Below are 27,429 nucleotides of genomic sequence, written 5' to 3' on the forward strand. Positions count from 1 at the left end.
GATACACTAATTAAAATAAAGAACAATTTACAGGGAAACAACAGTAGAGTGGATGAAGCTGAGAATCAAATCAATGATTTGGAACATAAGGAAGCAAATAACAACCAGTCAGAATAAGAAGAAGAAAAAAGAAACCAAAAGATGATGATAGTGTAAGCAGCCTCTGGGACAACTTCAAGATGTCCAACATTTGCATCATAGGGTGCCAGAAGGAGAAGATAAAGAACAAGAAATTGGAAATATATTAGAAAAAATAATGAAAGAAAACTTCCTTAATTTTGTGAAGGGAATAGACATGCAAGTCCAGGAAGCACAGAGAGTTCCAAACAAGATGGATGCAACGAGGCCCACTCCAAGACACATGATAATTAAAATGCCAAAGGTTAAAGATAAAGAGAGACTCTTAAAAGGAACAAGAGAAAAACAGTTACCTACCAAGGAGGTCCAATAAGACTGTCAATTTGTCAAAAGAAAATTTGCAGGCTAGAAGGGACTGGCAAGAAATATTCAAAGACATGAAAAACAGGGACCTACAGCTAAGATTGTTCTACCCAGCAAAGCGATCATTTAGAGTCAAAGGGCAGATAAAGAGCTTCCCAGACAAGAAAAAGCTAAAGGAGTTCATCATCACACCATCATTATATGAAATGTTAAAGTGACTTCTTTAAGAAAAAGATCAAAACTATGAACAATAAAATGGCAATAAATACATACCTATCAACAATTGACTCTAAAAAACAAACTAAGAATCATGGATATAGAGAGTTTTAATGGTTGCCAGATGCGAGGGGGATGTGGGGGAATGGGTGAAGAGGTGAGGGGAGTAAGAAGTACAAATTGATAGTTACAGTACAGCCACGGGGATATAAAGTACAGTATGGGAAATGGAGTAGCCAAAGAACTTACACCCTTGAACAATGGTGTGGGAACTGTCTGAGGAAGTGGGGGGTGTTGGGTGGAAGGGAGCAAAGGGGGAAAAATTGGGACAACTGTAATAGAATAATCAATAAAATATAATAAAAAATTAAAAAGCTTTCTGAGAAGAAAAAAATTTACCACCAACTCAATAGGCAAATATCAGTGTTATTTTAATTAGCATTTCATTGAATAACAATGATGTTAAGCTCTTTTTTTCTTATATTTGCCCATATTTGTTTCTACTTTTGTGAATTATTTTTCTATAAGGGAATAAGTAGTTTTATTAATTGAGAGAATATTTATATATAAACATATCAATCCTTGGCTTATATATTGCAAAGAGTGCAATTCAATTTATAAATAATAAAAAATAAATTTATCACCAAAGATAGTTAGGTCCTGGAAAATAATCCCAAGAGCAACTGTAATAGTTCCTTCTCTTTTCATTTTTCATAGGGAGGCAACCCAGAGACACATCTCCTCAATAGTTCTAAATTATGAAATCAGAGATTTGGAAGCAATAGAATGAAGTTAAAAACCCTTCATAAACCCCTCTAAATTCTATGAACAAAACTAGGACTAACTAAAGGGCAAAACATGTTTGATTGTATCATGAAGATAATTCACTGGGTCGATAGTGATGTATGATAAAGGAAATACAGCAAAATATTAATCACAGATGATAAATGATGAGTAGATGATTTATATGAGCATTTATTGTGTAATTTTTTTTAAAAATCTGTACCTGAAGATATGTTTTTTGATTTGAGAGAGAGGGGCATGGAGAGAGAGGCAGGCAGACAGACATCGATGTGAGAAACACTGATCAGTTGCCTCCTATACACACCCCAACTGGGGATCGAGCCCACAACCTAGGTATGTGCCCTCACTGGAAATCAAACCCACAACCTTTTGGCGTATGGGACAATGCTCCAACCAACTGAGCCATCTGGCCTGGGCCATTGTATAATTCTTTACTTTTTATGCATATTTGAAAACTGTTATGCCAAAATATTGGGTAAAAAAGTAAAATTTACCTTCTACATGAATACATTTCCATTCTTGTGCTATTTGACGGGCCAATGTTGACTTCCCAATGCCCTTAAAAAGAAAGGTGTTATTTAAAACCCAGTAAAATTGCTATTTGCCAGTGGAACAGATATTCTCATTTTAAAAGACTCTATTGACTGTTACTATATTATCAAGTAAATTATTTTCCAAAATAAATTAAGAGTAGACCCAAGAGATTTATAGCATCATTTTTCTCTACTAATTGTTGCATTTAAGTGATTTGAATAAATCTTTTTGAATTAAGAAAATAACCCTAAAACCAGGAAGCTCTACCAATGTGGTATTCCAGGTATTAAACACTTTTGAATGTCAAAATTTATAATTTTGAATATAAATCATTGTGATTCTATCGAGATATACCATTTTATTTTCTTCTTAAAGTCTGGAATGATGAATGTTTTGAGACTTTTATTTAGTAACTTCCAAGAGCAAAAAAGTTCTTAATGGACATCTTTGAAAAGTATCATATTTTAAAGATAAAAGATCACTTTAATGAAGTAATAGTTGCATCTGATTACCTTCACTGTTGACTTTAAAAACTCTAATTTGTTTTTAGAAACATAATAAAACCTACTGGTATCTGTCCCAGGGTCCATATAAAATTAAGTCAAAAACAGGATCCAACCCTTGGACTCTGCTCTTCTGGAGAGGCTCTTTAATTAATCAGCTCAGGCCCTCTAGTACTCATTACCCACTAGCTCCTTGGCTGAAAATAGCTCTTATCTAGAGGTCCTTACTAGAACTGCCTAGAAAGGGAGGCTATCCTACCACAACCATTTTGGGCTTCTTCATGTTTTGTAGAAGGACACTGCATAGGTTCACTAACTGTGGGCAAAGGTGAGGCACCTTGCCTCTTAAGCTTCAGATATTAATGGGAGAACCTCCCATTTGTCCTTTATTGTCCCACTTCACATATCCAGAGAATCTCACAACAAATTCCACAGAAAGTTTTGTATGCAAATTGAGTCAGATATAACCTTGGATCACATACTACTAACTTTCATGGTACAGTGTTTTGATGAGTTAATTTCTTTATAATATAAAACCAAAGATAAATACAATCTAGGTTCCTTTGGGATTATAATGAACAAGAAGAAAGTTATAAATTTACAACCAATATCATATCAGGTTGTAAGTCATACAGTGAAAGTCTAATAAACACAACAATTATCATTCTGTGGTTTTCATTCTACAACATAAGGTTATGATTTCAAAAATTAAAAAATTATACTAAGTAAGTTAGAAGAGATAGCTTACTGGTTTCCCAAATACAGCAAAGCAAACAGGTTTAGACAACATAAAGTCTTCTTCAGCTTCATCTTCACTAAATATATCCACAAAAGGATGCTGCTCTTCGATCTTCTCTTGAGAAGTCATAATACAAAATACTGCAATAAGAAAGGGTAAGACTGTTGAAGTGTTTAATTTAGTCGGAACAGGTGGGCAGGCTAGGGAGAACTAGAATGTCCTGTCAATGTGCTTAGCCCAGGAGCCTTTTCACACCACTAACCACATGGCTTTTCCTAATAACTGCAAGTAAGTTAAACTCACGTATTAAAACCATAATAGGCTCTTAGTTTGAGATAAAAAGCAAAATCCAGTTATATTCTGTAAAAAAGGGAGCTCAACCAAAATGCTTCTGAAAGACTAAAGGGAAAAAACACATGTATGTATACATGCACATACACATATATGATGTATTTTATTAAAGATAAAATTGAATATGTTATACATACACACACATCTATTTGTGTGTGTGTAGGGACTACCAATGGCTCTAAAATAAATCCTAATGAAAATAATAAAATACATAGAACTGAAAAATAATGAACATAATAGGTACCAAAACTTGTACAATACAGCTAAAGTAGTATTTAGAAGCCTTAAATACTTACGTCAGAACTAAAGAATGTCTGAAAAGTAATAAGCTCACAACTTAAGAAGTTTGAAAGACAGAAAAAAAATGAAAAATGTATTTAAAAAATTAATAAAATCAAATACAAACATTATATAAAGAGGATCAACAAAGTTAAACAGTGGTATTTTGAAACAACTTATAAATAAAAAACCTCTATCAAGGTTGATCAAGAAAATAAGATAGAAGGTGCAATTAAACAATATTAAACATTAATTTCTTAGAAGTATGTTTTCTTACATCTTAAAACTCAGATTTTTCTATGTTTTTGTTGTTTATTTCTAACATTATATCAGAAAATGTTCTTCATGTTAGATTAATTCTGTGAAATTTGTTGAGGATTGCCTTATGATCTATCACAGGGTAATTTCCAAAAAAAAATTTCCTGTATCCTTGCAAAGAATATGCAATTTACATTTATTTGACACTATGTTCTTTAAATACTGTTTACGCCAAGTTTGTTAACTTTATTGGTTGAATTTTCCATATCATTTACTGATTTACTGCCTATATGATCAAACAATATTAGATATAAAAAAGTGGAAGGACTATAGCAATAATAATGCTACAGATAGAGATAATAAAAGATACAAACACAGTTATCCGAAGTAAATTTGAAAACTTAAATAAAATTATTTCATAGAAAAATCAGTGTCTCAAGGAAAAAAGAAAAGAAAGCCTGAGTGGTTCTATAACCATTAAGGAAATGAAATCAGTAACTAAAAAATCTTTCCACAGAGGAACCAGATGGTTTAATTGGAGAGCTCCATGTCTTGTGATCTAACACACTCTTTCAGAGAAAAGATAAAGTGTAGACTTCTTATATGAGTTTATGTGTCTCATATAGCTTCCATAGCTAAACCAGAAAATAGTGCAGAAAAGTAAAATTATGTGCCAACTGCATTTGTGAACAGGATTTTAAAAATCTCAACCAACATAATAGCAAACTGGCAATATATAAAAAATATAACAACATCACGATCAAGTTGTGTTTTCCTATTCAAGGGTGGTTTAATATGAGAAAATGAAATTATCACCTTAAATGAAGGAGAAAAACTATATGATTATCTAAATAGAAAAAGTATGAAATAATTCAACACTTTTTAATAATTAATACAAGATAAACTATTAGGAACTAGGAACAAAAGGAAACTTCTTTCTCTTGATAAAGGGTATGAAAAAAGGACGAACATTTAATGATTAAATGTTAAAAAATGTGTCTTTAAGGTCATAACAAGACAAAAGAAATAAAAGTGTAATTATTCCCAGTTGATACAATTACCTGCACAGAAAACCCAACCATGGATAAATTTTAAGAATTAATGAGACAATCCAATTTTCTGAATTCAAAATCATTATACAAAATTCTGTTAATTTCTATACACCAAAATAGCTAGAAAATGTAATAAAAAATGAATATGACTTAACAACAAACATATAAAGTAGACAGGATTAAACAGAACAAAACCTATAAAGCCCTTTATGGAAAAACTACAAAACCTTATAAAAAGACTTAAATAAGCAAACTTCAAAAATGGAACTAAATTATGTCAGAGTGGTCTCAGACACTGTTCAGGGAACAATAAACAAATGGATTGAGGAGGTTATATGCTTCCAGGTAAATGAAATGTAATTATACTTCTCTGCAGAAGTTAAGAATTTTCAAGTGGGCTTAATGTAACTACCTTTATTTTAAGGTGGCAACATGAAACAAGACAGCAAGAAATAATACTCGTATATTAAAAAGATTTAAGATGGATACTTCATCAACTATAGGGCTGAAATTTTAAGTTTTTTTATACCCCCCCAAATTAAGTAATACTACCATAAATGTAGTTTTAAAGGGGAAAATGCATCTATACCTTTTAGAGGCCTGATGAATTTATTAGAGACCCTATTATGGACTAAAACCAGGGCTCTAAGGCCTGGAATGCGGCTGCCTAGGCAGATGTCTAAGCACCTGGTACCTTGTTACTCTGAGTGCTCTGCATCAAGAGAAGTAGCCCCTCCTCATATCTGGAACATAGCAGCCTCTTCTTGCCTGGTTTAAGGCAGATGCCTCAGAAGACAATGCTTGCCTTCCACAAGATCAGCCTTCACTTTCCCTCATAGCTTCTAGAGCAGTAGCTGGGGTCAAATGTCAGCCCAGCCTAACTGGGGAGGCACTGCTACAGGGAAAAAAGGTATTAGGGACCAAAAGTGCTGAGGGGCCTGGCCATGATGTCCCAATAGGAACCAGGAGAACATCCTGGGAGAAGATCTTGAGGGTGCTTATTGAGGGAATGTTGACTGGATAAGAGTTTACTGATATGTGGGCTCTCTCCCAGGACTCAGGCTTTAACGTCCCGGCTAGGACACATGGAGCGGCTCCTAATTCACGTGGTCAAGGGCCTGGAAGGAGCAAGATTGGAAGATAAAAGAATTTGGGGGAAGAAGCATGTGAATGGACTTACGAGTGATGTAGTGAACACACTCTGAGGTGACCTCTAATGAGTCACACCCTTGTGTAATTCTCTTCCTTTGATTGCAGTCTGTGACTTGCTTCTAAATATAGCAAAAGTAATAAAAATGTCACTCCCATAACGTTATGTTATATAAATAAGATTCCATCTTAGTAGACTGGAGAGAGACTCCTGATTGGCTCTGAAGAAATAAGTTGTTATGTTATAAAAGGACCACATGGCAAGGAAGAGCAGGTGGCTTCCAAAAAGATAATCATCTCCGAAGGCAGAGAGCAGCCACTGGCCACCAACCAGTAATAAAACTGGGACCTCAGTTCCAGAGATAAATTTTGCCAACAATGTGAATGAGCTTGGAAGTGAATTCTTCCATAGTTGGGCCTCCAGGTAAAAATGCAGCTCAGCCAACACCTTGAATGCAGCCTTGTGAGACCATGAGCAGAAGACCTAGTTCAGCTATGCCAGGTCTTCTGGACACAGAAACTGTGAGATGATAAATATGTATTGCTTTAAAATGCTAAATTTGTGGTAATTTGTTACACTGCATAGAAAATTAATATAAATCAACACAAAATATATGAGCTTTCCGTCTCACAAAGCATCCATCTCAGAAGAGGCCCTAATCAACCAGGTGGACAAGATAATTATCCAGTAAATGTTAACTAGTCATTGTCCTTGGTCATCTCAGTGCTCAAAAATGGGCCGAAAAATGGAGTAAGCATGGTGGCAGGGATGGGCTGCGAAGGAGGCTGTGCTTGGGCTCAACAACAAGGCTCCCTCTTCAGGCTGATCTAGCTACTACTTCTGTTGGATGTCTTACCTGTCTGCAGCAGAGACTGAGGCTGAGCCCTCAATGTGATACACCATCTATTCGGTGACAAACTAATTACACAGGACCCCTTCACCGTGGAGAGGGCAGCAGGTGATAAGCGTTCCTAGTATGGTTTTGCCTTCTGTACCTGCAGTGCCGTGGGCAGCACCACTTGCTAAGGGGTGGAGTTATCTCATTTATCATCATGGGATCCCATGTAATATTGCTTTGGATCAAAAGAACCTCTTTATAATAATGGAGATATAATAGGAGAATCCACTGGTCCTACCACATACCACCTCACCTAGAAGCTGCTGGTTCGAGATTGTTAAAATGGCCTCTTAAAACACCAATTTATGATTGTGTGGGACTGAGACATTACTTCAAGATGAGGAATATGCTTTGAACCAAGTGTTGGATAAGAGTGACTCCTCCAACTATCGCTGTGATTGACGTGAGGAATCTGCACCAACCTTCTTCATAACCTGAGGTTCTGCTGGACTGGAAGTCCTGGTTTGACTGAGGAGAGAGATGCTTCTTTCAGGAGATCCACTTAGTTAGGTTTCACTAAACCTGAAATTGCTGCTGCCACCTGGTCATGTTTGGCTCCCAATATCTGTTAAGGAGTCATTACACTGGTGGAGATAGAGTTGCTGCCACATGAGTGGGGCAGGGGGGATGTGTGTCTTGAACTCAGGGGATTCTCTGAGTCTCCTCTTGGTGCTTTCTTAGCCAGTGAGTGGATAACTGTAGCAACCAGAACTTGATAGTGACATGGTAATCAGGGGTTTACACACTTCAGGGATGAAAGCTGGTTTCCCTACTAGTAAAACAGCTTAGACCAGCAGAAATGCTGGCCAAGGGAAAGGGAAATTTAGAATGGGTGTTAAAGGAGGGAAGTGATGAATTACCAGTTACAGACTTACAATTAATTGCAGTAGAGGATTCTGTAGCTTGTCCTGCTAATCATCTTTTTGTGAGTCCATTTCTTTTAGAAATTGGGACCAGGTATCACCTTAAAGAGTCAGTGACAGGCAGTGTAAACTTAATATGGGGGAGGAGTGGGTATGAGAGGTACAAATGTTGGAATAGAGCAGATGTTATTGGTGTCTTGTTCTTATCTACTTGACATACACCTTTTCCACACATGGCCAGCCTAACTTCCAACTGTGGCTGGCATGTGTGACTCTTCGTCTAAGGGTTCTTTCTGGCTGCCAAAACCTATTCTGTCTGAGCACATGACAGACTGGAAGTTCCAGGGGAATAACTGGTGGGCGTTGATGAACAAATACTCTAGCTCCTTTGCCCTTTAAGAGGGAATAGGTGAAGTAAGCCCGGTGGTAAAGACAAATACCATATTATCTCACCTATAAGTGTAACCTAATCAACAAAACAACCAAGCAAGCAAAACAGAACCAGAGACATGGAAATAACAAACTGACAGTGACCAGAGGGGAGGATAGGAATAAGGCAGGAAAGAAGGGGAAGGGTGATCAAGGAACATGTATAAAGGACCCATGGACAAAGACAATGGGGTGGGGGGTTGGCAGAGACTGAATGTGGGAGGTGGGCAGAGGAGTGTAATGGGGAGGAAATGGGGACAACTGTAATTGAACAACAATATAAAAAAGGGGAAAAAAGAGGAAATAAGTGATACATACCTCAAGTGAACTCCTCAGTGAATTCAGCCCACAGAGAGATTTGCTTGATGATATTCCTTTTATTAGCTTCCTTCACATCCCTGCTGTTGTTTTTGGGGTTATTCCTCGTATAAACTATTTGTACTCAAATTTTCATCTCAGGATCTGTTTCTGGCTGAACCATACTAAGACAAAGTTTAAGTGAAGTGCTTAATTATAGTATAATAATTGAAAACTAAATATTGGAAAACCAAATTCAACAGATATATTAAGAGTTATCCTAAATAAAAATATTGTGCAAATATTTAAGTCATTTCTATTATAAAATGGAGCAGAACTAAATATTTTTCCCACTTAAAAGACCCAAGTCAGTGCAAAAGCCCAGCACTGACATGGTCACCTTTCTAGTTTTTAATAAAAGGAGAATCAAACTGTGAAAAACAATTTAAAGTTATTAAATATTTACTTTAAAAGTTTTGTAACTTCTCCATTTTGAATTTACAATATTATCTCTAATATCATTGTTATATAATGTAATCTGTAATACCACATTATGTGTTTATACTACAATTCGATTCAAAATTTTAAAGTATCCTTCCATTTTTAGGTGTTGGAAACCCCTCTAGAAGTGGGTCCTGAGGTTTACAGGGGGCCCAACTCCTGGAAAACCTAGCACTCTCTCTGCCTAGGCTAGATTAGCTGCACTTCATTACATTGTTTGCTCTCACAGTAGGTGCTCAGTAAATATCTGTGGAATGAAAACTTCAGTCATCGAAAAGGGGAAGTGGTTTTAAAAAGCGGAATTTCTGGAAATCTCGAAGTTTAGTTTTGCAAGAAAAGGAACTGGTCTGGTCTGGGGTCCCCGTAGTAGATGGGATTCCGTTCAATCCGTACCAAAATGCATTGGGTCAGTGGACTACCACCCCTAACTTACCTGGCTGCAGCCGACCCCAGCGGACCCCACTCAGGCTACGGCAGCCTCCTCGAACTACTCGGATCTGTCGAGCGGTTGCCTAGGGAACCCTGGGCAGCGCGGCGCGCAGGGACGCTCGGCCAGACGTTGGGTGTGATGGGGTGGGGCGGCTCAGGGACGGTGCCTCGGGCGGTGGAACTGTAGTTTATTTTGTTATTTTAAATGTTCACTTTTTTGTACCTGATTTTGCACATAATTATAATACACCGCTTTTCACAAATATGGACAGCAATCAGAGAGGGCACCGGCATTGCCATTTGTGTTCACACACATCAAGTGGAAGAAATCTTAACTTTTTACGCGGAAGTGCCTGACTCCAAAGCCAGGGCTACACTAAGCGGCGCAGCACTACCCTCGACAGTCCATTCGTAGAATCTATAAATGGTTAGCCTCCGCACAAATAGGTGGGAGAGTCCAATTAGGTGAGTTAAAAAAAAAAAATCTTTGAACCACACACTCTCCGGACGGTAAACGTGAAATAGACAACAAAAAGACGCGAGAGGAAATAACTCCGACGCTCAGAGAAGCACTATCAGAAATAAAAGGCTTCCAGAAAAATAAAGGCAGAAGTAGACAGACAAAAACTGACTAACTTGTGAACGGATCTGTCTACAACTCGGAGAAGCGTTTCGAAAGAAGCAATCCAGTCGTAAACCCCCTCTTTTTCCAAAAAGGACCAGATAAACGAGAGATTCAACTAACCCAGATATCTTCTCCGCCTACTTTCCCGCTGCCCTCATCAAAGATGGCGCCGTCGGCGCCCTCCCTCCGCTGCACGCAGATTCTGGGAACCTCTACCCGACCTCTCTATGGTGTATCCTCCAACCCCGCCCCGCTGCTCCTGGGGCGGGGCTTGCCTGGAGGTAGGGTTTCGGGGTCCGGAGACCCCTGAGTTGTAGCCAGTCATCCATATATTTATCTTTCTCTTTAGTGCCCAGGGAGTGTTTTCCCGGCTGGACCCGTGTCTAGGGTCTGCAGTGCCTTCTCTCTGGGTCTCCTGCGGCGGTCCGGAGGCTGCCGCCACTTGGGCCACGGCCTGGTGCCCTGTCCAGGAGGCTCCCATTTGCTCAGGCCATGCCGGCGGCCGCCGCTCCGATCATCAGCTCCGTGCAGAAGCTGGTTCTGTATGAGACTAGAGCTGTGAGTACCCGGGGCGGCGGGGCGCGGGCAGGAGGAGGGCGGGCGAGCAGTGTGGATCTGCAGGGTAGAGTGTGCAAACCCCTATCCGCCTGTACCCTAGTCCCAGCCTTGGGGAATGTGCCTGAGAGGGCTTCCCCCAGTTATCGCACCCAGGACGCTGGTGTTTTTGCTTGTACGAATTTCCACTTAAAAGCCACACAGTAGGAACACACTGCAAACAAGTCCTTGTAGTATCTCAGAAACTGTTCATGAGGTTCTTTAGGAGTTACTGGATTCTTTTCAAGTTTCAGAGAGTTTGTTAGAGTTCTGTGGTTCGCTAGTTACAGGACAGGCATGGGTGTGAGAGAATGTTTTGACCTATGTGAATCGATAACTTGCCTGTTTTCCTATTCCATAGCATACTGTCACTATGACTGATGTTAATTACCAGTACTTTTATTGCTGAAATGTTTGGTTTTCCTCATTTGAAAGGAAAAGAAAAAGGTTTTCTGTTTAAAGACAGCCGATTTGTTTGGATAAAGTTATTTTGCTTTTCACTTGACTTTTCCCCAGTACATTTCTGGTTTGTTTATTTTATTACTTTAAATGGCCATGTAAACAGTTAATAGCCAGATAAGCAGGTCAGTTTTTATGTTTAGGTTAGTAGCTCCCTACAATTTAGGGAATGGAGTTTGCAGAAGTACATACTTTGTCATTTGTGTGGTTGGAAAATAAAGTATAGCTTTTCTGAATTGGGGTTTAGGGTCTGTCTTTAAAATTACACTCCATGATAACAAGATTGTATATAACAAGATTTCTTATGCTATGGAATATCTTACAGCGCACATTACGTGGAACTTGGGTTGTCTTCGTTAGATAGGGTGCAAGAAGGTACTTACCTTAACAGATTCTCCGTTTTAACATGGTCGTAATAGCATGTCTGCCTCAGGTCATCATTAGTGTAGGAACTCTGGTGATCCCAAATTAATTTCACTGACAACTTCATTTGATCAGATTCAGACCAGAAGACGAAATTATCTAATATAGTGCATTTGCAAATATTTAGTTCTTTGAGTAGAGTCACAGAGAAGTATCATTTTGACATTGAAGCAAAACTTTCTGCTTTATATACAATGTGCTGGTAAATAGTTAGAAACATAGATTACTTAGAAACGTAAATACTATTCTGAAAACAGAAATTTCAGCCCATTAATAAGCTGAGTGTTCATGGGGACTGCCTGAGATGTTAGTGTTCTTTGTAAAGCAATTCATGTTATAGGGCTCTTCTGCTCAGAAACCTGGAGTAGCCTCCATCCTGAGGAGAGTAAATGCTGAATTCCTTAGTTTGTCATTCAAAATCATATATGATTGGTGCTGAAGTTGTCTGTCTGGTCTTATATCTAATTTAGTATCAATTTAGCAAACATTTATTGAGGATTAACAATGTGCTTTTCTGTGCCTTATTCTGCAGTAAAATTGCATTTCTTTCAGTTCCCTATATCTCTGTGTTGTTCTGCTCTTCTCTCTCCTTGTAATACCCTACACCTTCTTCTCTTGTCAAAATTTTGCGGGTCCTCACAGCACTGATCTGGTACAGTGACTTGTAGATCTCACAGCTGTGATGCCTCTCAGTCATCTTAGTAATGGAAACTAATTCTGGCCAACTTAGAGATCAAAGGTGAGTTTATCACAAGGACCCACTGCATAGAAGAATCATTAGAGGAGCGTAACTCCCCAACCTGGGGAAGGGCAGAAAGGGGACAGCAGGGTTTGAGGACCCTCTCAGAGTGCTGTCAAGGACAGAGCATAGTGCTAGGAGAAGGAACCTCATTGACTCAGCTACGATTGGGAATCTGCCCCTGTGTGGACAAACCGTGGTGGCCAGGAAGGACATGGCAGTAGTGACTTGTCTGTGGAAACACCCCTTTGTTTCAGGGAATGGTTGGGCCAGGTCAACCACCAGAGAAATGTGTTTGCTGCATTTAATCTTTGAACCTCAGTTTCCTCATCAGTACAGCAGGCAATTCTTTTCTTTCTTTCTTTCTTTTTTTTGATTTAAAGATATGAGCAGAAAGATTATTTTTAACTAATAAGCTCAAAGTTTAAGGGATGTCAATAATTTTAAGAAGAGGCATAAAATTACTGCCAATTAAGTAGATCCTAGGAATTAAAAAAAAAACAAAACACCAAACTGTAGCAGGTTGTATTATTCTAGTGGATGTTGCTCACAGGAGAGCTAGCAACCTGAAGTTATCATGAGTGAAATGGCAGTTTACTTTAGATGATTTCCAATTTATAATTCTCGCTTAATATATGAGGCCCTAGGGGTCTTACCATTGCAATAAGTGATGAGCATTTTATAACAAAGAAATGTAACGGTTGACTTTAAAATTCGTAGCTGAACATAACTGTGGTGGATTTCCGTGTCTGCATATGTATTTTGTCAGGGTGAGGTTATTAGGATAATCTTTACTCTTCCTAGCTCAAAATTGTTTATATGTATGTATGCCGGTAGGTAGGTATGTGTTTAATTCCAGCCTTGTTCCAAAAGAATTTAAGGAAGCTTCTCCTTCCTCCCTACCCCATCATACAAAATAGAATAAAATAAGTAAGAATCACATCACGAGAAAGGCAGCTTACTTAATTAGCCTTGATATGAGCCTTGATCAGTGTAATTAGGAAATGTAATAGAACAATATAGGATGTGGCTGGCTAAGCGGTTGGAGCAGGGGCCTAAATGATATAAAGTGGGAGAGGGAAGCATAGCCGATTTGGAAGGTGTGGTTGGAAGTGCCAGTTTCACACTTGTTTCTAGAGGGCATTGGAAGCTTCCCCATCAGTAAAGCTGTGACTCTGTACAGAGTGAGTTTGCAGCCATCCCTTTTGACTGTCAGAGGCCCATTCCCCTCTCCGGGCTGCATTACTGACTGTGGATGACTGGAAAGTGAGGAGGCAGGTCTGAAATACTGTTAGATTATGACAAGTAACTGCATGTGATTTTTAAAAATAATATCTATTCTGAAAGTTCAAGTGAAGGTGAACATTAATTGATGCTGTCAGACAACCTAAAATTTCTTTTTCAAGAAGGCAGATTTTCTTCCCTCAGATGAAAAGTGAGTGATTAATTAGCCTGTCATTCTGAAAGAAGATAATAGTGTTAGTAGATACTGCGTTTCCTCTTAAATGGGTTACCTATTGTATTCCCTTTGGAGTTCATGTATATATTTTAGAAACACATTCATCTTATACTAAGTCACCACTGTTAAAGTTACATACTGAAATTGTAAGCATTTCCTTAAACACTGATGCTTAGCTTCTGGAAGCTCTGATCACCTTCTGTCTTAAAGGGAATTTTAATATAGTTTGTTTTGGTATATAATTCTTCACCCCAACTGCTGATACTCCTCCCCGTAACGTATCAACAAACACACACACAAATGTGTCCCCAGCAGAGGGGAGTCATCTGCTCACTCATGTATGAACGCATTCAGGCAGTCTAGCTGAGGCGAGCCTGACCGATGGAAACCCTGGACACTTCAACTACTGCTCTCTTTCTTCTCTGTTGCTTTTGGGCATTTTGTTTACCTCCCTTTCCACCTTCACTATTTGAAGTTCAGACTGCTAGCACTTGAGATGACCTTTCCTTCTTTCTACAATCCCTAATTCTTACTGAGAACTTACAATGAATTCAGCCTCAACTTTCCCAGATATGCAAGCCTCCTCTCGGCACATTCCCACACTTCTTACTGGTTTCGTCTTCTTGAAGCAGTGGCTCCTGCCTGGACACAGCTGGTGTCCTGTCCCCTTCACCCCCGGCCTGTAGCCTCTCGTGATGATGGCCTTATTTTTCGAGATGCTATGTTTTTCTCTTTCTTGATTTTCACCCTCATTTTGGTGGAGCACCTTTTCCAATTGCTTCATGAGGAAGGGTTCATGGACAGTAATATTTTGGAGCCCATGCATATGTGAAAATGTCCTTGTCCTATCCTTATGTTTGATTGATAGATTTAATTTACATTGAAGATTTAAAGTAATTGTCCCTTAAAATTTTGGAGTATCATGCACCTGTCTTCCACCTTCCAGTGTTGCTGTTGAGAATTTGTAATGTTATTCTATCTTGATCTTTAGTTTGAAGCCGTTTTTTAAACCTCTTTAGAAGCTTGTGCTATCTTCTTTATCTTTAGTTTTCTGAGACTTTATATTTCTACCTCCAGAGATAAGAAATGCCACAAATTTCCACACCTTTTGGAGATTCTGTGGTGTAAATTGGATTGCTTCTTGAATTCCTCACTGCCAACTTAGGTATGGTTTTCAGTTTTAAATGATTGTTTTTGTTTTTGTTTTTGTTTTTTGCTGCTGTCTCCCTCACTCTTCCTATAGCCCTTTGGGCTTGTGTTTAAAAAACAAACAAAAAAAACTTCATAGTTTTCATGAGGTGTTTGGAGGAACAGAGGTGTTCACTCTTCCGTCTTTACCCAGAAGACTATTTGCTCTTCAACCTGCTCTGCCGTGGATTTTGCCTCCACTTCCTCACTGCAGCTGCCCATGGACAGGCCACGCACAAGTTCTTATTGTCAGATCCTTTGGGCACTTCTCTCTCTTTATCTCCCTTGACTTCTCAGCTGCATTTGATGTGAATGTGACTGCTCCCTCCTTTTCCAAATGATTTCCTCCCTTTGCTCTGAAGACTCTACAGTGTCCTGGGTTTTTCCTACTCACCGGCCCTTCCTTTCCGTCTTCTCAACCGATTCCTTTCCATATCCAGCCTTTAAAAAATGCAGTTCCTCAGCTTAGTTGTGGGGCTCTGCCTCCACCCTCACTCTCCCTAGTTGGTATAAGCCAGTCCATGACATTAAATGCCATACCTGTGCTGGTAACACCCGCTGAGATCTCTCCTTTCAGCTGCAGGTTCATACAGAGTTCCCATCTGATCTCTTTGGGCACATTGTAAATAGAACTATCAGTTTACCCTCAAACTTGTTTCTTCCCCAGTAGTCCCTACATCAGTAGGTGGTGCCACCATCTAGGGAGTTGTTTGCACAAAAGTAATTGGGGCAGTTGGTCCCTTTTTTGATCTAATCCATTAGCAAGTGATATCTCCAAAATCTACCTTCAATTTATCTTTTCCCTTAGGTGTCCAGACCAGTGCCTGGCACGTATGAGACATCCACTAATAAATAGTCAAATCAATGATGTCAATAGAAACCCAGGGAAATTGGTGTAAAAAAATGTGTGCTCCTTGAACATGCTGAGGTTGTGAAAGACAAAGACGGGGGCCTATTGCATGATCTGTAATTGGATTCTGGTTTTAGAAAACCAGGTATAAAGGATATTCACGTGGGAAAATTTGAATGTGGGTTGTATATGGATAATATTGTATCAGTGATATTATGATTATGTGGGTAACCTTGTTTTTAGGAAATACAATTGAGGTTTTTAGGGGTAATGTGTTATGACACCTGCAACTTGTCTTGAAATGGTTTAGAAGAAAAAAGCTTGTCTCAAGAGGGAGGGAGTTAGTAAACAAATGTAGCAAAATGTTAACAATCTAAGTGAAGGGTATATGGGGTTTCATTGTATATTCTATTCATCTTACTGTAGGTTTCAAAAGTTTTGAAAATAAAAAATTAGAAAAAAAAAAGCAGTGGAGAAGAATTTAAGGAAAAGATATTTCAGCGCAATTTTTAGGTCCCCAAATACTGAAATCCATTTTGAAGCAAAATACTAACTGTAGCAAAGTCTAAGGATATACATAGTTAAAGAATTGATATACTTAACAGGAAGGAAATAAAACCAGGTAGAAATAAGGCCTTTCTGGAAAACTTAGACTTTTAAAACTTTGGTGTGAACGTGGATGGTCAACTGCCCACCAGAGGGCAGTGCACGAGAGTTATCCTGCCCACGCAGGCCAGCCGAGGACTGTGGCTTTCTTTCCCACATAACTGGCTCCACCAGAGGTCACTCTTCTCTGCACAAACATTTTTAGGATTCCTAGACCACTTTAGAAGAGAGAAAATGTAGTTTAGACCGCTTCCTGATTCTTTCTCTGCGCTCAGATCTGCTTTGGCTCCTCTGCTTCCTGGAGGCCTTGGAGGTGCCCGGATACGGGAGCTGTGCATCTGCCCTCCCGCGTGCCTGCCCCGAAGCCAGTCATGAATTTGCCCACTAGGCTGTCAGGAATGAAGTCTACCCTTTCATTACAAACTGCCAAATCGTAGTCCTACTGCAGTCCATCCTTAGGTTTCCTAGGATCTATTAAGACCCTAGGAATTCCATGCAGGGATTTTACCTCCTGTAAAGCTGTGATGTGCCTCCTTCCTGAGCTGCTGACTCAGAAGGCCTGCCTTTCTGTGTGCTTACACAGAAAGGACGGGTATGTAAATGTGGAAAGTTACCCAGCACATGGAATGATTGGTCTGTGGGAGGCGGTTGTCCTGTCACCGGCCTTTCACCCAGTGCCTGTGGAACCAGATTGTGCTTCTAGGACAGAGTTAAACACCACAGAGGTTAGTTAGGGTGTTAGCCCCAGTCTCCTAAGCTGCTTACAATCGGGTGAAGCGTGCAGACGTGTCCCAAGAACATTTAGACAAGGCCTTCAGAAGTAAGAGCTAAATTTAGATATAAATAAAATTGCTTTGGTGGGCCACGCAATGAGAGGATTGCTGCAGGTGGAGAGGGTGGGTATTCCTCAGTCCTGTTTAGAGGTCCTTCAAGTCCAAACTCAGCATCGGGACAGCGTCAGCTCTCTGGATAGCTTGCTCTGACTTGCCTGAAGTAAACTGTGCTCCTCCTGTGGAGTCCAGTTCATATCTCGATTGTAGACCACTATTCATGGTTGTTGATTTGCACGTTCTTCTCTCCTGACAAAGGAGAGAAGACTGATTGTGAATAGATTTGTACATCCTTCCATTTTCTGGTTCCATTCTGGCTCTGCATATGCTTTTATTCCTCTGGGGTATTTTTCTTTCCTGTTTTTGTTCATTTGTTTGTTTGTTTTTTGTCCTTTTCTCCAATACAACGGCATAGACTTGCTGATGCCTGACAGATAAAGGAGAGAGAAGGATCTGACACTCATCGAGTGCTGTTTCTGTTGAGCACTATTCAGTTAGGTGTTTTGTGAGCATTTTGCCACTTAGTCCTGTTCTAACAAAGCGGGAGAAGCAGGAAGCTTCTTTCCCTTTCATGTCCTTGTAGTTGCTATTTCCTCTCCCAGGAACGGTTTTTCCTGAAGTCCTCAAGAAGGTGGCCCTCTTTTCTGACAACAAATGTGCAGCTTACAAACTGTTCTTCTGAAGTTAATGTTACTACATTGGTTACCCCTCTCCCCTCAGTGGTGGGTAGGGTCTCTGGGAAGGAATCACTGAGGCCAGCTGAGCATCTTTGACCTCCTCCCTCTGTCTGTCTCCCCACTCGTCTAGCTGCTCCCCCAGTGCATCAAGTCCTGGTCATTTGATGTGAGCAGGGTGTCTCAATGTAGTTTACTAATTTTTATTGTAATTGTTTCTTCCCACCCCATTATAACTGGTATTGTCATCCAGACTCTACCTCTCCTAGGAGATGAAGAACTGATTCAGTCCTTTGGTTAGCCTTCCTCTTGAGGTAGGCTAGCCCAGCATCTTTTAACATAGTTTTGTTCTTTATAACCTGGAAGTCTAGATCAGACCTTTATGAACAGATATATACTTAATAAGTAAAAACCCATTTATTTCTCCAGACTTAGTTTTAAAGAAATAAAACCAAGTGCTCGTATTCTGATATACAGTAAAGTCTTGCTTTTGAAAGTCTTACCCATCCTTTAAGGCTCAGTCCCGGCCCCGACGTCACTGGCAGGTTCTGCACCTCTAGTAACCCACATTGATCTTCCTCGCTCTGAATTGCTGTGGTCTGCGTACTGCAGTGGGTCATTCACCTGGAGAATTTATCTAATTCACTCGTGCATCGTACTCTCATCTGGCCAGTGAGGTGCTGAGATGCCAGTTGATTGCAGCAGTGTCTCCTCAATGTTTGCAGTCTCGGGGACGTGCCGTATTTTAAAGGACATGTTTGAAGCAAAATATCTTTACATAATTAATTTTTGCTGTTGGAGGCTTATTTATTTTCTTAAATGAAACTTTAAAATTATTCATCTTGTTTAGGCTTTCTTAAATGAATTCTCATTTAAATATAAGATTATTACTTTTCTACAGTTTTATTACTTATTTTGCTTTCAGTATTCATAAGAAGACTAATGTGTTCAGGTAAAACGCTCTGAGAAAGTGTTTCAGAAGAGAAAGACTATTAATTATTTCTGGTAACTTGTCTATAAAAAGCCATTTGGGAAAGTACACTCATTTTAATCTTTTATAGGACTTTGGGGTGGATTTTTATAGTTGCTATAGTAAAGTCATTTTCAGTCATCTATAGAAAATTTGTAAAGATTTATTTGATAAAATATAAATATTTTAATAGTGATAATTGTCTCAGCATTCCTAATTATGCGTTGAGCTTTCTTGCCAGAGCTGCTCCTTCCCGGCAGCAGGCGCCTGTCGGGCGTTAGGTTAGTCTCCGGGTAGTATGGTCAAGTCCGTCTGACCCGGTCACTGGGTGTGTTTTAGAGGTCACACTGATGCTCACACCGCTAAGGGTATTTCAGTATTAAAACTGACCTTTGGACCATCCTTTCTTTAATCTGCCAGTCATTCTTAACAGCAATATTTCTTTTAAAAAGTAACTTCACTTTACTAATGTATTTAATTTCAAAAACAGATGTGGTTATTAAATGTGTGCAAAGCAGAATGCCTTCAAAAACTAATGACATTTCTTTTTATTTATAGAGATACTTTCTAGTTGGGAGCAATCATGCAGAAACAAAATACCGTGTTTTGAAAATTGATAGAACAGAGCCAAAGGATTTGGTCATAATTGATGATAGGGTAAGTATCTTGCAAACCTAAATACAAACAGAAACTTTGTACTTGTTTAAAAGATATAAAATATCCTTATACCTTCTAGTGATATATAATTTTTTATTATGCATCTAAAAATTTCTGTTAATTTTCATGATTGGCTAGAATTTGAATCTCTGATGTGATTTCTAGAAATTGCTGATGTCAAGTAGTATGCTAGAATTGCACTTTGTTCCTCATTTTGATTTGTTTTACAAAGCAAACTCTTTGGATAAGAATGTATTTTCTTAAAGGGGTGACACTTTAATGATGCAATTAACTCTTTGTATTTCATCTGCCAAAGAGGTTATTTATTACTGTGCTTTAACACGAAGGTACTTGAAGTCAGAGAGGACTTCTGTACTGCAGACTTGATTATGCTGCTGAAAATTACCTGTAGGGCCTCTTCTGATGGCTTACTACGCACTAGAGAAATGTTAAGCTGTTCTTATCCAGATGTTATATTATCCAGAGTCAGGAATGTGAGACTCAATTCAGGTGGCACAAAAACACGAGGCTGTTAGTTAAAGGAGAAACACAGTATGGTGGTGGGGAACAGTTAATTTTAACTCTTTCAAATGAAAGAACTTAACCTATTCTTTGTATCCTTTGTTCCTGTCTGTGAATATTTTTGAATCCATGTAGATTCCTGGTTTTTCAAATACATTAGTAGCTACAGTTTGGCACTCATTTTCACTAAGCAAAACTATTTTCTGTGTTTTAATAATTTCAGATAAATTATATTTTGTGATTTCCTGCACTCTAGGGTGTTGTGGTCTTTTCCACTGCCCGCATCTGGGAGTTTTTATTAATATAATGTAATAATTCTTGGCTTTATTTGGGAGTGGGAGTAGTTGAGCAGGAATCTCTTTGAGCTTCTAAGAAAAGCTATGGGCCTTCTTATAAAAATGCACATATGCACATAGAACCAAAACTTGGCACGTAATTTTAAGGGGTTTACAGATTTCTTGAAATTTTTCCTTGGATTCCTTAAGTCTCTGGTTCAGAAGATAAGGTTTTTATACAGTTTTTTAAATATAGCAACACGATTCCATAACTACCCTTAATGCTAATATTAAAGAATTTGTTGGCTTTTTAAAATTGTAGCTTAGTCTTGCACTTATTGTATACCTCTCTGTGAAATAGTTAATGATGCTTATAGGCAACTTTTAATTTTCAGGAGTAAAGAATAAATAGTCCATCTAAAAAGTAAGCACACCTTACAGATCAAGTTTGCTTATTTTTAGCATGTATATACTCCACAAGAAGTGAGAGAGCTTCTTGGCCGCTTGGATCTAGGAAACAGAACCAAGATGGGGCAGAAAGGGTCCTCCGGCTTATTCCGAGCTGTTTCTGCTTTTGGTATTGTAGGTAAGAAATGTACCTGCCCTTCCTACCTCTTTTTTAAAAAATCTGCATAGACTACTTATAAAGAGTACATAAGCTTATATAGCTTTATAATTATAACCCATCATCTGTGGCATTGGTTGTTTAACACTTCATCATTCATCAATCGTATATCAAACAGCCTTTATATAGCATCTGCTGTGTGCTCGGCACTGTGCTCGGTTTCATACAGGATGTGAACAAATAACACAGAAACAGCTTGGGCCTTTAAGGAGTCTGCTGTCTGGCTTGTTGAGGAATGAAAAAGTAAAAATGAGTGTGGACGGTGCACATCTGCCCTGTCATTTATCAGCTGGAAAAACAGACACAGATAAAGCCAGCTATAAAATGAACAGGAGTTTCTCCCCAGGACCTGCTGCAGCATAAAGTGTCATAACCCCTTCTCTGAATGACTGCTGCCTTCTTAATCACTGAGAAACTCTGTCCTCTAGAATCACAGACTATCCGAAACTTGCTGTTTGAAATTACATCAGTGAGAGAAAACATTCCCCTCTTGCCTGGATGATCTCAGTCACTTTGACACAGAGAAGCAGCCTTGATTTGCAGCTCAGAGGCAAAGCTTCAAGCAAGGGGTTTCTGGGGACAATAGTCCACAGCTGTACTATTGTTTTCAAGAAAACAGGACCCTGAGTCAGCTTCATAGTCCAGACTCGATATTGATCTCTTTACACGCAGTCCTGCTTTGGTTTAAATGTTACCTAAACTCTTCCCTTAAGCCCTGATGCATATAGCTCGGTTGGTTGGAGAGTCGTCCCATAGACTGAAAGGTCATGGGTTCGATTCCTGGTCAAGGTGCATAACTGGGTTGTGTTTTCAGTCCCCAGTCAGGGTGCATGCAAGAGGCAACCATTCATGTTTCTCACAGCGATGTTTCTCTCCCTGTCTCTCTCCCTCCTTTCCCTTCTCTCTAAAATCAATAAGAATGTCATCAGGTGAGGATAAAAAATATTAAACTCTTCCCTTAAACCCTATAATAATTCCTTTAATTATTCACAAACAGATATAGATATGGGTTTGGCCTATAAGAAATCTGCTCTCTGGCTTGTGGGGCATTTGTGAGTGCCCCACAGTTTCTCTATACATTGTTCCTCATTGTACTGGGTCCATAAACCTGCCTTTGCTGTACCATGGTCTTGTCCCTGGGGGTCTTAGGATGATTGGACTAGGGTGAGGGACAAAAACCATTGCACATGAGGCAGCTCCAAGAATGTAATTAAGAGCCAAGCTGTGGAGTAAAAGTTGAGTGGTATTGGAGATTACAGGAGAGGTCAGTTATTTAATCTGGGATGGCCAGGAAAGATTTCCTGGAGAAGATGAAACTCAGGCTGGACCCTAAATGAGGAACAAGATTTGGATGGATGCGGGAAGAGAGGAGAGAACTCTAGTAGGGATGCGAGCAGAGGCATAGGTGTGACCATGTCCACGTGTCCTGGAATGTGGGTGAGTTGGGTAAGGCCAGATTGCGTGGGGCCTTGGAAGCCAAGAAGAGGGCACTTGTATTTCAGCTTCTCTGTGGACAGAGCCTTATTTTGAATCTATTTTTTTCATACTTAAAAATTATCTCTGTGCTTCTTAAATTTACTGGACTGTATGCATGATTGACTGAGTAACTGGTATCTACAGATGTAGATACTAATCTATGAAACTAGAATGTAAACTGAACTATGCTGTACACAGGGTGGGGCAAGAGTTTGTTTATAGTTGCGAGTATGGGAAACAGTTTATTCTTGCATTATTGTTTATTAATTATTGTGTTATTTTCCATATGAACAACTGTACACATTTGCTCCACTCCATATTTTCAAATTGTTCTGTTAGTTTCTCTGATTAGCACTTTCTATTTTGTGACTTGATTGCTGTAAATTGATAATTTGATTGTATTCTGCTATATTTTAAGTTTGTTTTGCTCATTGTGCTCTTGGAGCTCTTCATAAATTATCCTTCTAGGTCCATTTTTTGACTGAGGTGGTGCTAGGGAGGATCAAGAGTGGTGGTATGATTCATCTCCTTAGGTCTTGTCCCTTTGCTACACCTTCTGCTCAGTCTTGACAAGTGCCTCGAGGTTACTTACATATTTCATAGATAAGTGCTTGTGAGTGTGTGCACATCTGTGTATGTCCTGTGAGTTCATGTGTTTAAATTCTATAAATTCCACATGTTAAAATTTACTTTGTATTGCTTATGTTTGAAAGAAAAAACATGGAAATAAAAATGTGTCTTAAATACTGTAGGCTTAATAGGTTAAACGTATTCCTTTAAGTGCTGATACTTTATTACAATCTTTTTTTTTTAATTGAAATTTCCTAAGGTGTATGTAATATTGAATGTCTCATTAGCCAGAGTTTATTATTCAAAATTTAACTTTCTTTGATGATTAAGTATAAATCGCTGCCCTTGGGTATTCTGGAGTTGTATTGGGCAGTTTGCCTTTACATTAAATGCCCCCTCGATTGCTTTACTACTTTGTTTTTATGAGACTTTGGTCAGTCTTTTTTAAAAATTTTTATTTATTTATTTTTAGAGAGAGGGGAAGGCAGAAAGAAAGAGAGGGAGAGAAACATCAATGTGTGGTTGCCTCTTGCGCACCCACTACTGGGGACCCGGCCCACACAACCCAGGCATGTGCCCTGATTGGGAATTGAACCAGCGACCCTTTGGTTTGCAGGCCAGCACTCAATCCACTGAGCCACACCAGCCAGGGTGATATTTTGGTCATTCTTAATTGTTCTTGGAATGTTTGCTTTTAGCAATGTTATTTACCTCATTTTAAACCTATACTTGATACTTGATAACTAAGCTTGTAAAACCGAAAGCTTTATGTTAATCAATTGATAACCAAGTATATAACCAGATATTTATTCTGTATACAAGTATTAGTTGATAAACTCTGGGTGGGGGCTGAAGGTGTGTCCATGTTTCTTTTAAAGGTGACATTCTTAGCTGTTGTGGTAGCTGCTTCTCAGAAAGAGGCCTCGCAGGTTTGAGTCTGTTTCTGGATGATGGAGTCACTGAAAGACTGACCTGCCTACCAGTAACATGACACACTCACGAGCCAAGCAGACACATATATTTTTATGGAAATGCACTTTATGTATTGTCGTTCAACCATGCACATGAAGCTTAGAGTCTGTGAAGAGTAAACAGGGATGTAATAAAAGTCTGTGATTTGTCTAGTACTGTCTTAGATATTAAAATAGCTGAACACAGAATGCTTATCTTTGAAGAACGTATAGTCTAATTATCAAAATAATACATGTGTGAAATGACTAGAATGGTTGTCTTCTATTCTGTGGCTAAAATATTTTCTTTATTAACTTTTTTCAGCATTCTTCATTTGTGAATGCTATTTTTGCTGGGATGTTTTGGGTTGTTAACATGGTTAATTTAGTCCATAATCTATAAGAACCTAGAGCAGTGCTTCTCAATTATCTGTAGTAAAGGACCAGATTATTTCCCCCCACCAATATGTCACAGACCAACACATGATCTTACTGTACAGACCTTGTCTGCAGCTTGGACCACATGTGACTCTTCACACAAGTTTAGTAGTATCCAGCTAGTCTATGCCGTGTTTGAGGCTAGTTCATTTATCATGCACTTGCATCCTGTGGCCATCTTAAATCGCCGTAAAGTTTTTAAACCTTTACTTTCAGTTTGCTTACTTGTCCTTTTATGAGCTGATATTAAAAGTTCATGGATCATCACTGGTCCCTAGACACGGACTGGTCCCTCCTATAGCTGCAGCTACCTTGCCTGTTTCTGACCTGCTCCATTGTTATTTGACAGCCAGCAGGAGGGTTGGATGGTATCATGAGCATCCTTCACAGAGCTGATTTGTCTGGTCCTGGGGCACATCAGTGGAGCTGGTGGCTGGCAGTCTTAGCTCTATGACTCAGCCAGCCCCATCTGACACATAGCCTCAGGTCTATGTCCTTTTTCTCCCTGTGTCACCTGTCAGAGGATACTCTTTTAAGCTGCTAGTTCGTTGAAGGGGAGTGGTAGAATAAGAAGTGTCATTGTAGAAGACTAAGTGATGGACTCAGTTGTAAAAGAATACCCTTAGAAATCACTGCAGATCCAAGATAACAACAGAAACAACAACAAAGTCTGAGCCTCAGACGAGTCATGGAGCAGTAGGTTTGGTGTGAGAGAATTACTTAGGTTCCAGAGGGCTCTGTTGTGCAAAGGCCCGAGATACCTTGTGGAGGTTTTACATACTTTTCTTCCAGAGTGCGTTCTCTCTATAGGCTATCAAGGTAATGACTAGTTGGCCTGGTGACCTTCCTAAATGGGATATTGCATTCTTTTTTGTTGTTGGGCTGGTGGGATCCTCTCTAGCAATAACTCCACCCTACTCCGTCCTCTCATAGGATCCTTTTACTGTATGTTTTGCTTGGTGTTGTTTTACATGACACAGTCTTCTCTGCCTGGAGAGACAGAAATTACTTTTTCAGGATAATTTTCATCTAGGTGTCTGGGAAGTTCCCAATGACATTGGTCTGAGATCAGAAGTACATAGAATGAAGATGAAAAAACTTGTTCTGTTTTTCAGTGTGCAAAGTGGTGAAGAGGCCAACTCTTGGCCTATGCCTATGCCAAACCGAAGCCTTCTCATTGTTGGCTATACATATTTAATAAGAACCATTTCAAAGAGAAAGTGACGTTTCCAAATTGTAGTCAAAGGAAGAAGAAAATAATCTCATCTAGAATACGTGAAGACATTTGTGCTGGTAGAAAAATATCTCTTTTGTGAAATATATTTACTTTCCTTCATTTAAATTATGAAGCAAAAGGTAGGGTGATATAGTCTAGAGCTAAAAAAATTAAATTAAAATTCAATGGAAATGTAGGTTGAAAAAGATTTTAATACATTTTTTGTATAAAAATAAATATATAGTAAGAATAAGAGGGAAACTCATTCATCTTAGAAATACTTATTACTAAGGCCAATGTGAGGCCCTGGCTGGGTGGCTCAGTTGGCTATTGCATCATCCCTGTACACCGAGGTTGTGGGTTGGATCCCCAGTCAGGGCACATGCAAGAGTCAACCAATGAATGCATAAATAAATGAAACAACAAACTGACGTTTCTTTCTCTCTCTTTTTCTCCTTTCCTCTTTCTCACTCTCTAAAAATCAGTTTTAAAATATACCCAATAAGATTCTCTTTTTGAGTGTTTTTATGCTGCTTCCTAGAACCTTACTTTTGTAAGTTTTACCGATGGAAAAGAATAACTGCTTTCAAATTTGCTTTTAATGACATCGTCATCGCCTTTTTTTCCTTCACGTTTCTAGGTCTAGCTATAGTAAGGGAATTTTTAGTTTATCTCTAAGGCAAGGAAAGGAGCATAAATGAAAACATTTTTAAAAAGCATTCTGTGCTTTGTGGATTTCTAAAATGTAAGTATTTTTAATTGTCTTAATAGCATTTTTTTGGATAGTGTGGCTCATCAGCTCCTTGAGGCATCTTTCCAATATATTTCAGCTCATTTATGTTAATATATTTAATTAGTAGTTTTCTTTTTTGTCAACTGAGAATAACAAGACACAGACAATCAGTATTTGTGAATTCTAGAGCAAAAATTATAGCACTAAAATCCTAGCTCAGACTTTATAGATGTAACACTCAGAGAGAGAGGAGTATGTACATGTGTTCACAAGAAAGTTTTAGAAGATATTTCTGCTAGATACAAGGTTTTTGGTTGACAGTTTGTTCTTTCATTGCTGGCCTCCATTATTTCTAATGGGAAGTCAGCTGTATATGGCTCTATCTGACTAGCCCTGTGAGTGAGTTGAAGTGAGGGGCATTAGGACCCAGTCTTCTTGACCAGTTATGCTGGGGTAGAGCCTCCACTCTGTGAGTAGGATGTGGGTACAAGAAAGGAGCCCAGATCTCAGCCATGCTTACCTGGAATAGAGCTTCTGTAACACAGAGCTGGAGAAATTCCGGTGGCTGGTACCTCCTGAGCAGACACCATGGCCCTAGACTGAAAGCTGGGTGGGAGACGGGGAGCACTATCTTCTTGGTGACACCTGCCTAGAATAGATACTCCGTCTTCTGCCACAGTGAACTAGGCAAGGGCTGTGGGAGAAAATCAGCCTGTGATTCAAATCCAGCGGGTCTGCTGTTCTCACCAAGATTTAGTTGATTTTCTTGAATAAATCCATTTGCTAAATGTCATTAGGACAATTTC

The 27,429-nt window shown here is 39.1% G+C and overlaps 2 protein-coding genes across 5 annotated transcripts in view; one reads left to right on the forward strand and one right to left on the reverse strand.

Moving 5' to 3' along the window:
• AK9 (adenylate kinase 9) overlaps positions 1-9,896 on the reverse strand; it is a 111,840-nt gene extending 101,944 nt beyond the window's left edge. For all 4 annotated transcript variants that reach the window (XR_006654191.2, XM_053914159.1, XM_053914158.1 and 1 more), the window contains exons 1-4: positions 9,749-9,896; positions 8,836-8,999; positions 3,247-3,377; positions 1,956-2,019 (exon numbers count right to left, since the gene is read on the reverse strand). Coding sequence is in view for 3 of the 4 variants with exons in the window: in XM_053914159.1 (XP_053770134.1) it covers positions 1,956-2,019; positions 3,247-3,366 (184 nt within the window). In the remaining variant the exon portion in view is untranslated. The remainder of the gene's footprint in view (positions 1-1,955; positions 2,020-3,246; positions 3,378-8,835; positions 9,000-9,748) is intronic.
• Positions 9,897-10,608: 712 nt separating this feature from the next.
• Positions 10,609-27,429, forward strand: part of FIG4 (FIG4 phosphoinositide 5-phosphatase) — a 102,118-nt gene continuing 85,297 nt past the window's right edge. Inside the window, exons 1-3 of the mRNA XM_024551803.3 lie at positions 10,609-10,927; positions 19,720-19,818; positions 21,078-21,201. Of these exons, the coding sequence (XP_024407571.1) occupies positions 10,862-10,927; positions 19,720-19,818; positions 21,078-21,201 (289 nt within the window). The 5' untranslated portion in view covers positions 10,609-10,861. The remainder of the gene's footprint in view (positions 10,928-19,719; positions 19,819-21,077; positions 21,202-27,429) is intronic.

This window comes from Desmodus rotundus, chromosome 11 (genome assembly GCF_022682495.2).
Source record: "Desmodus rotundus isolate HL8 chromosome 11, HLdesRot8A.1, whole genome shotgun sequence".
Lineage (NCBI taxonomy): Eukaryota > Metazoa > Chordata > Mammalia > Chiroptera > Phyllostomidae > Desmodus > Desmodus rotundus.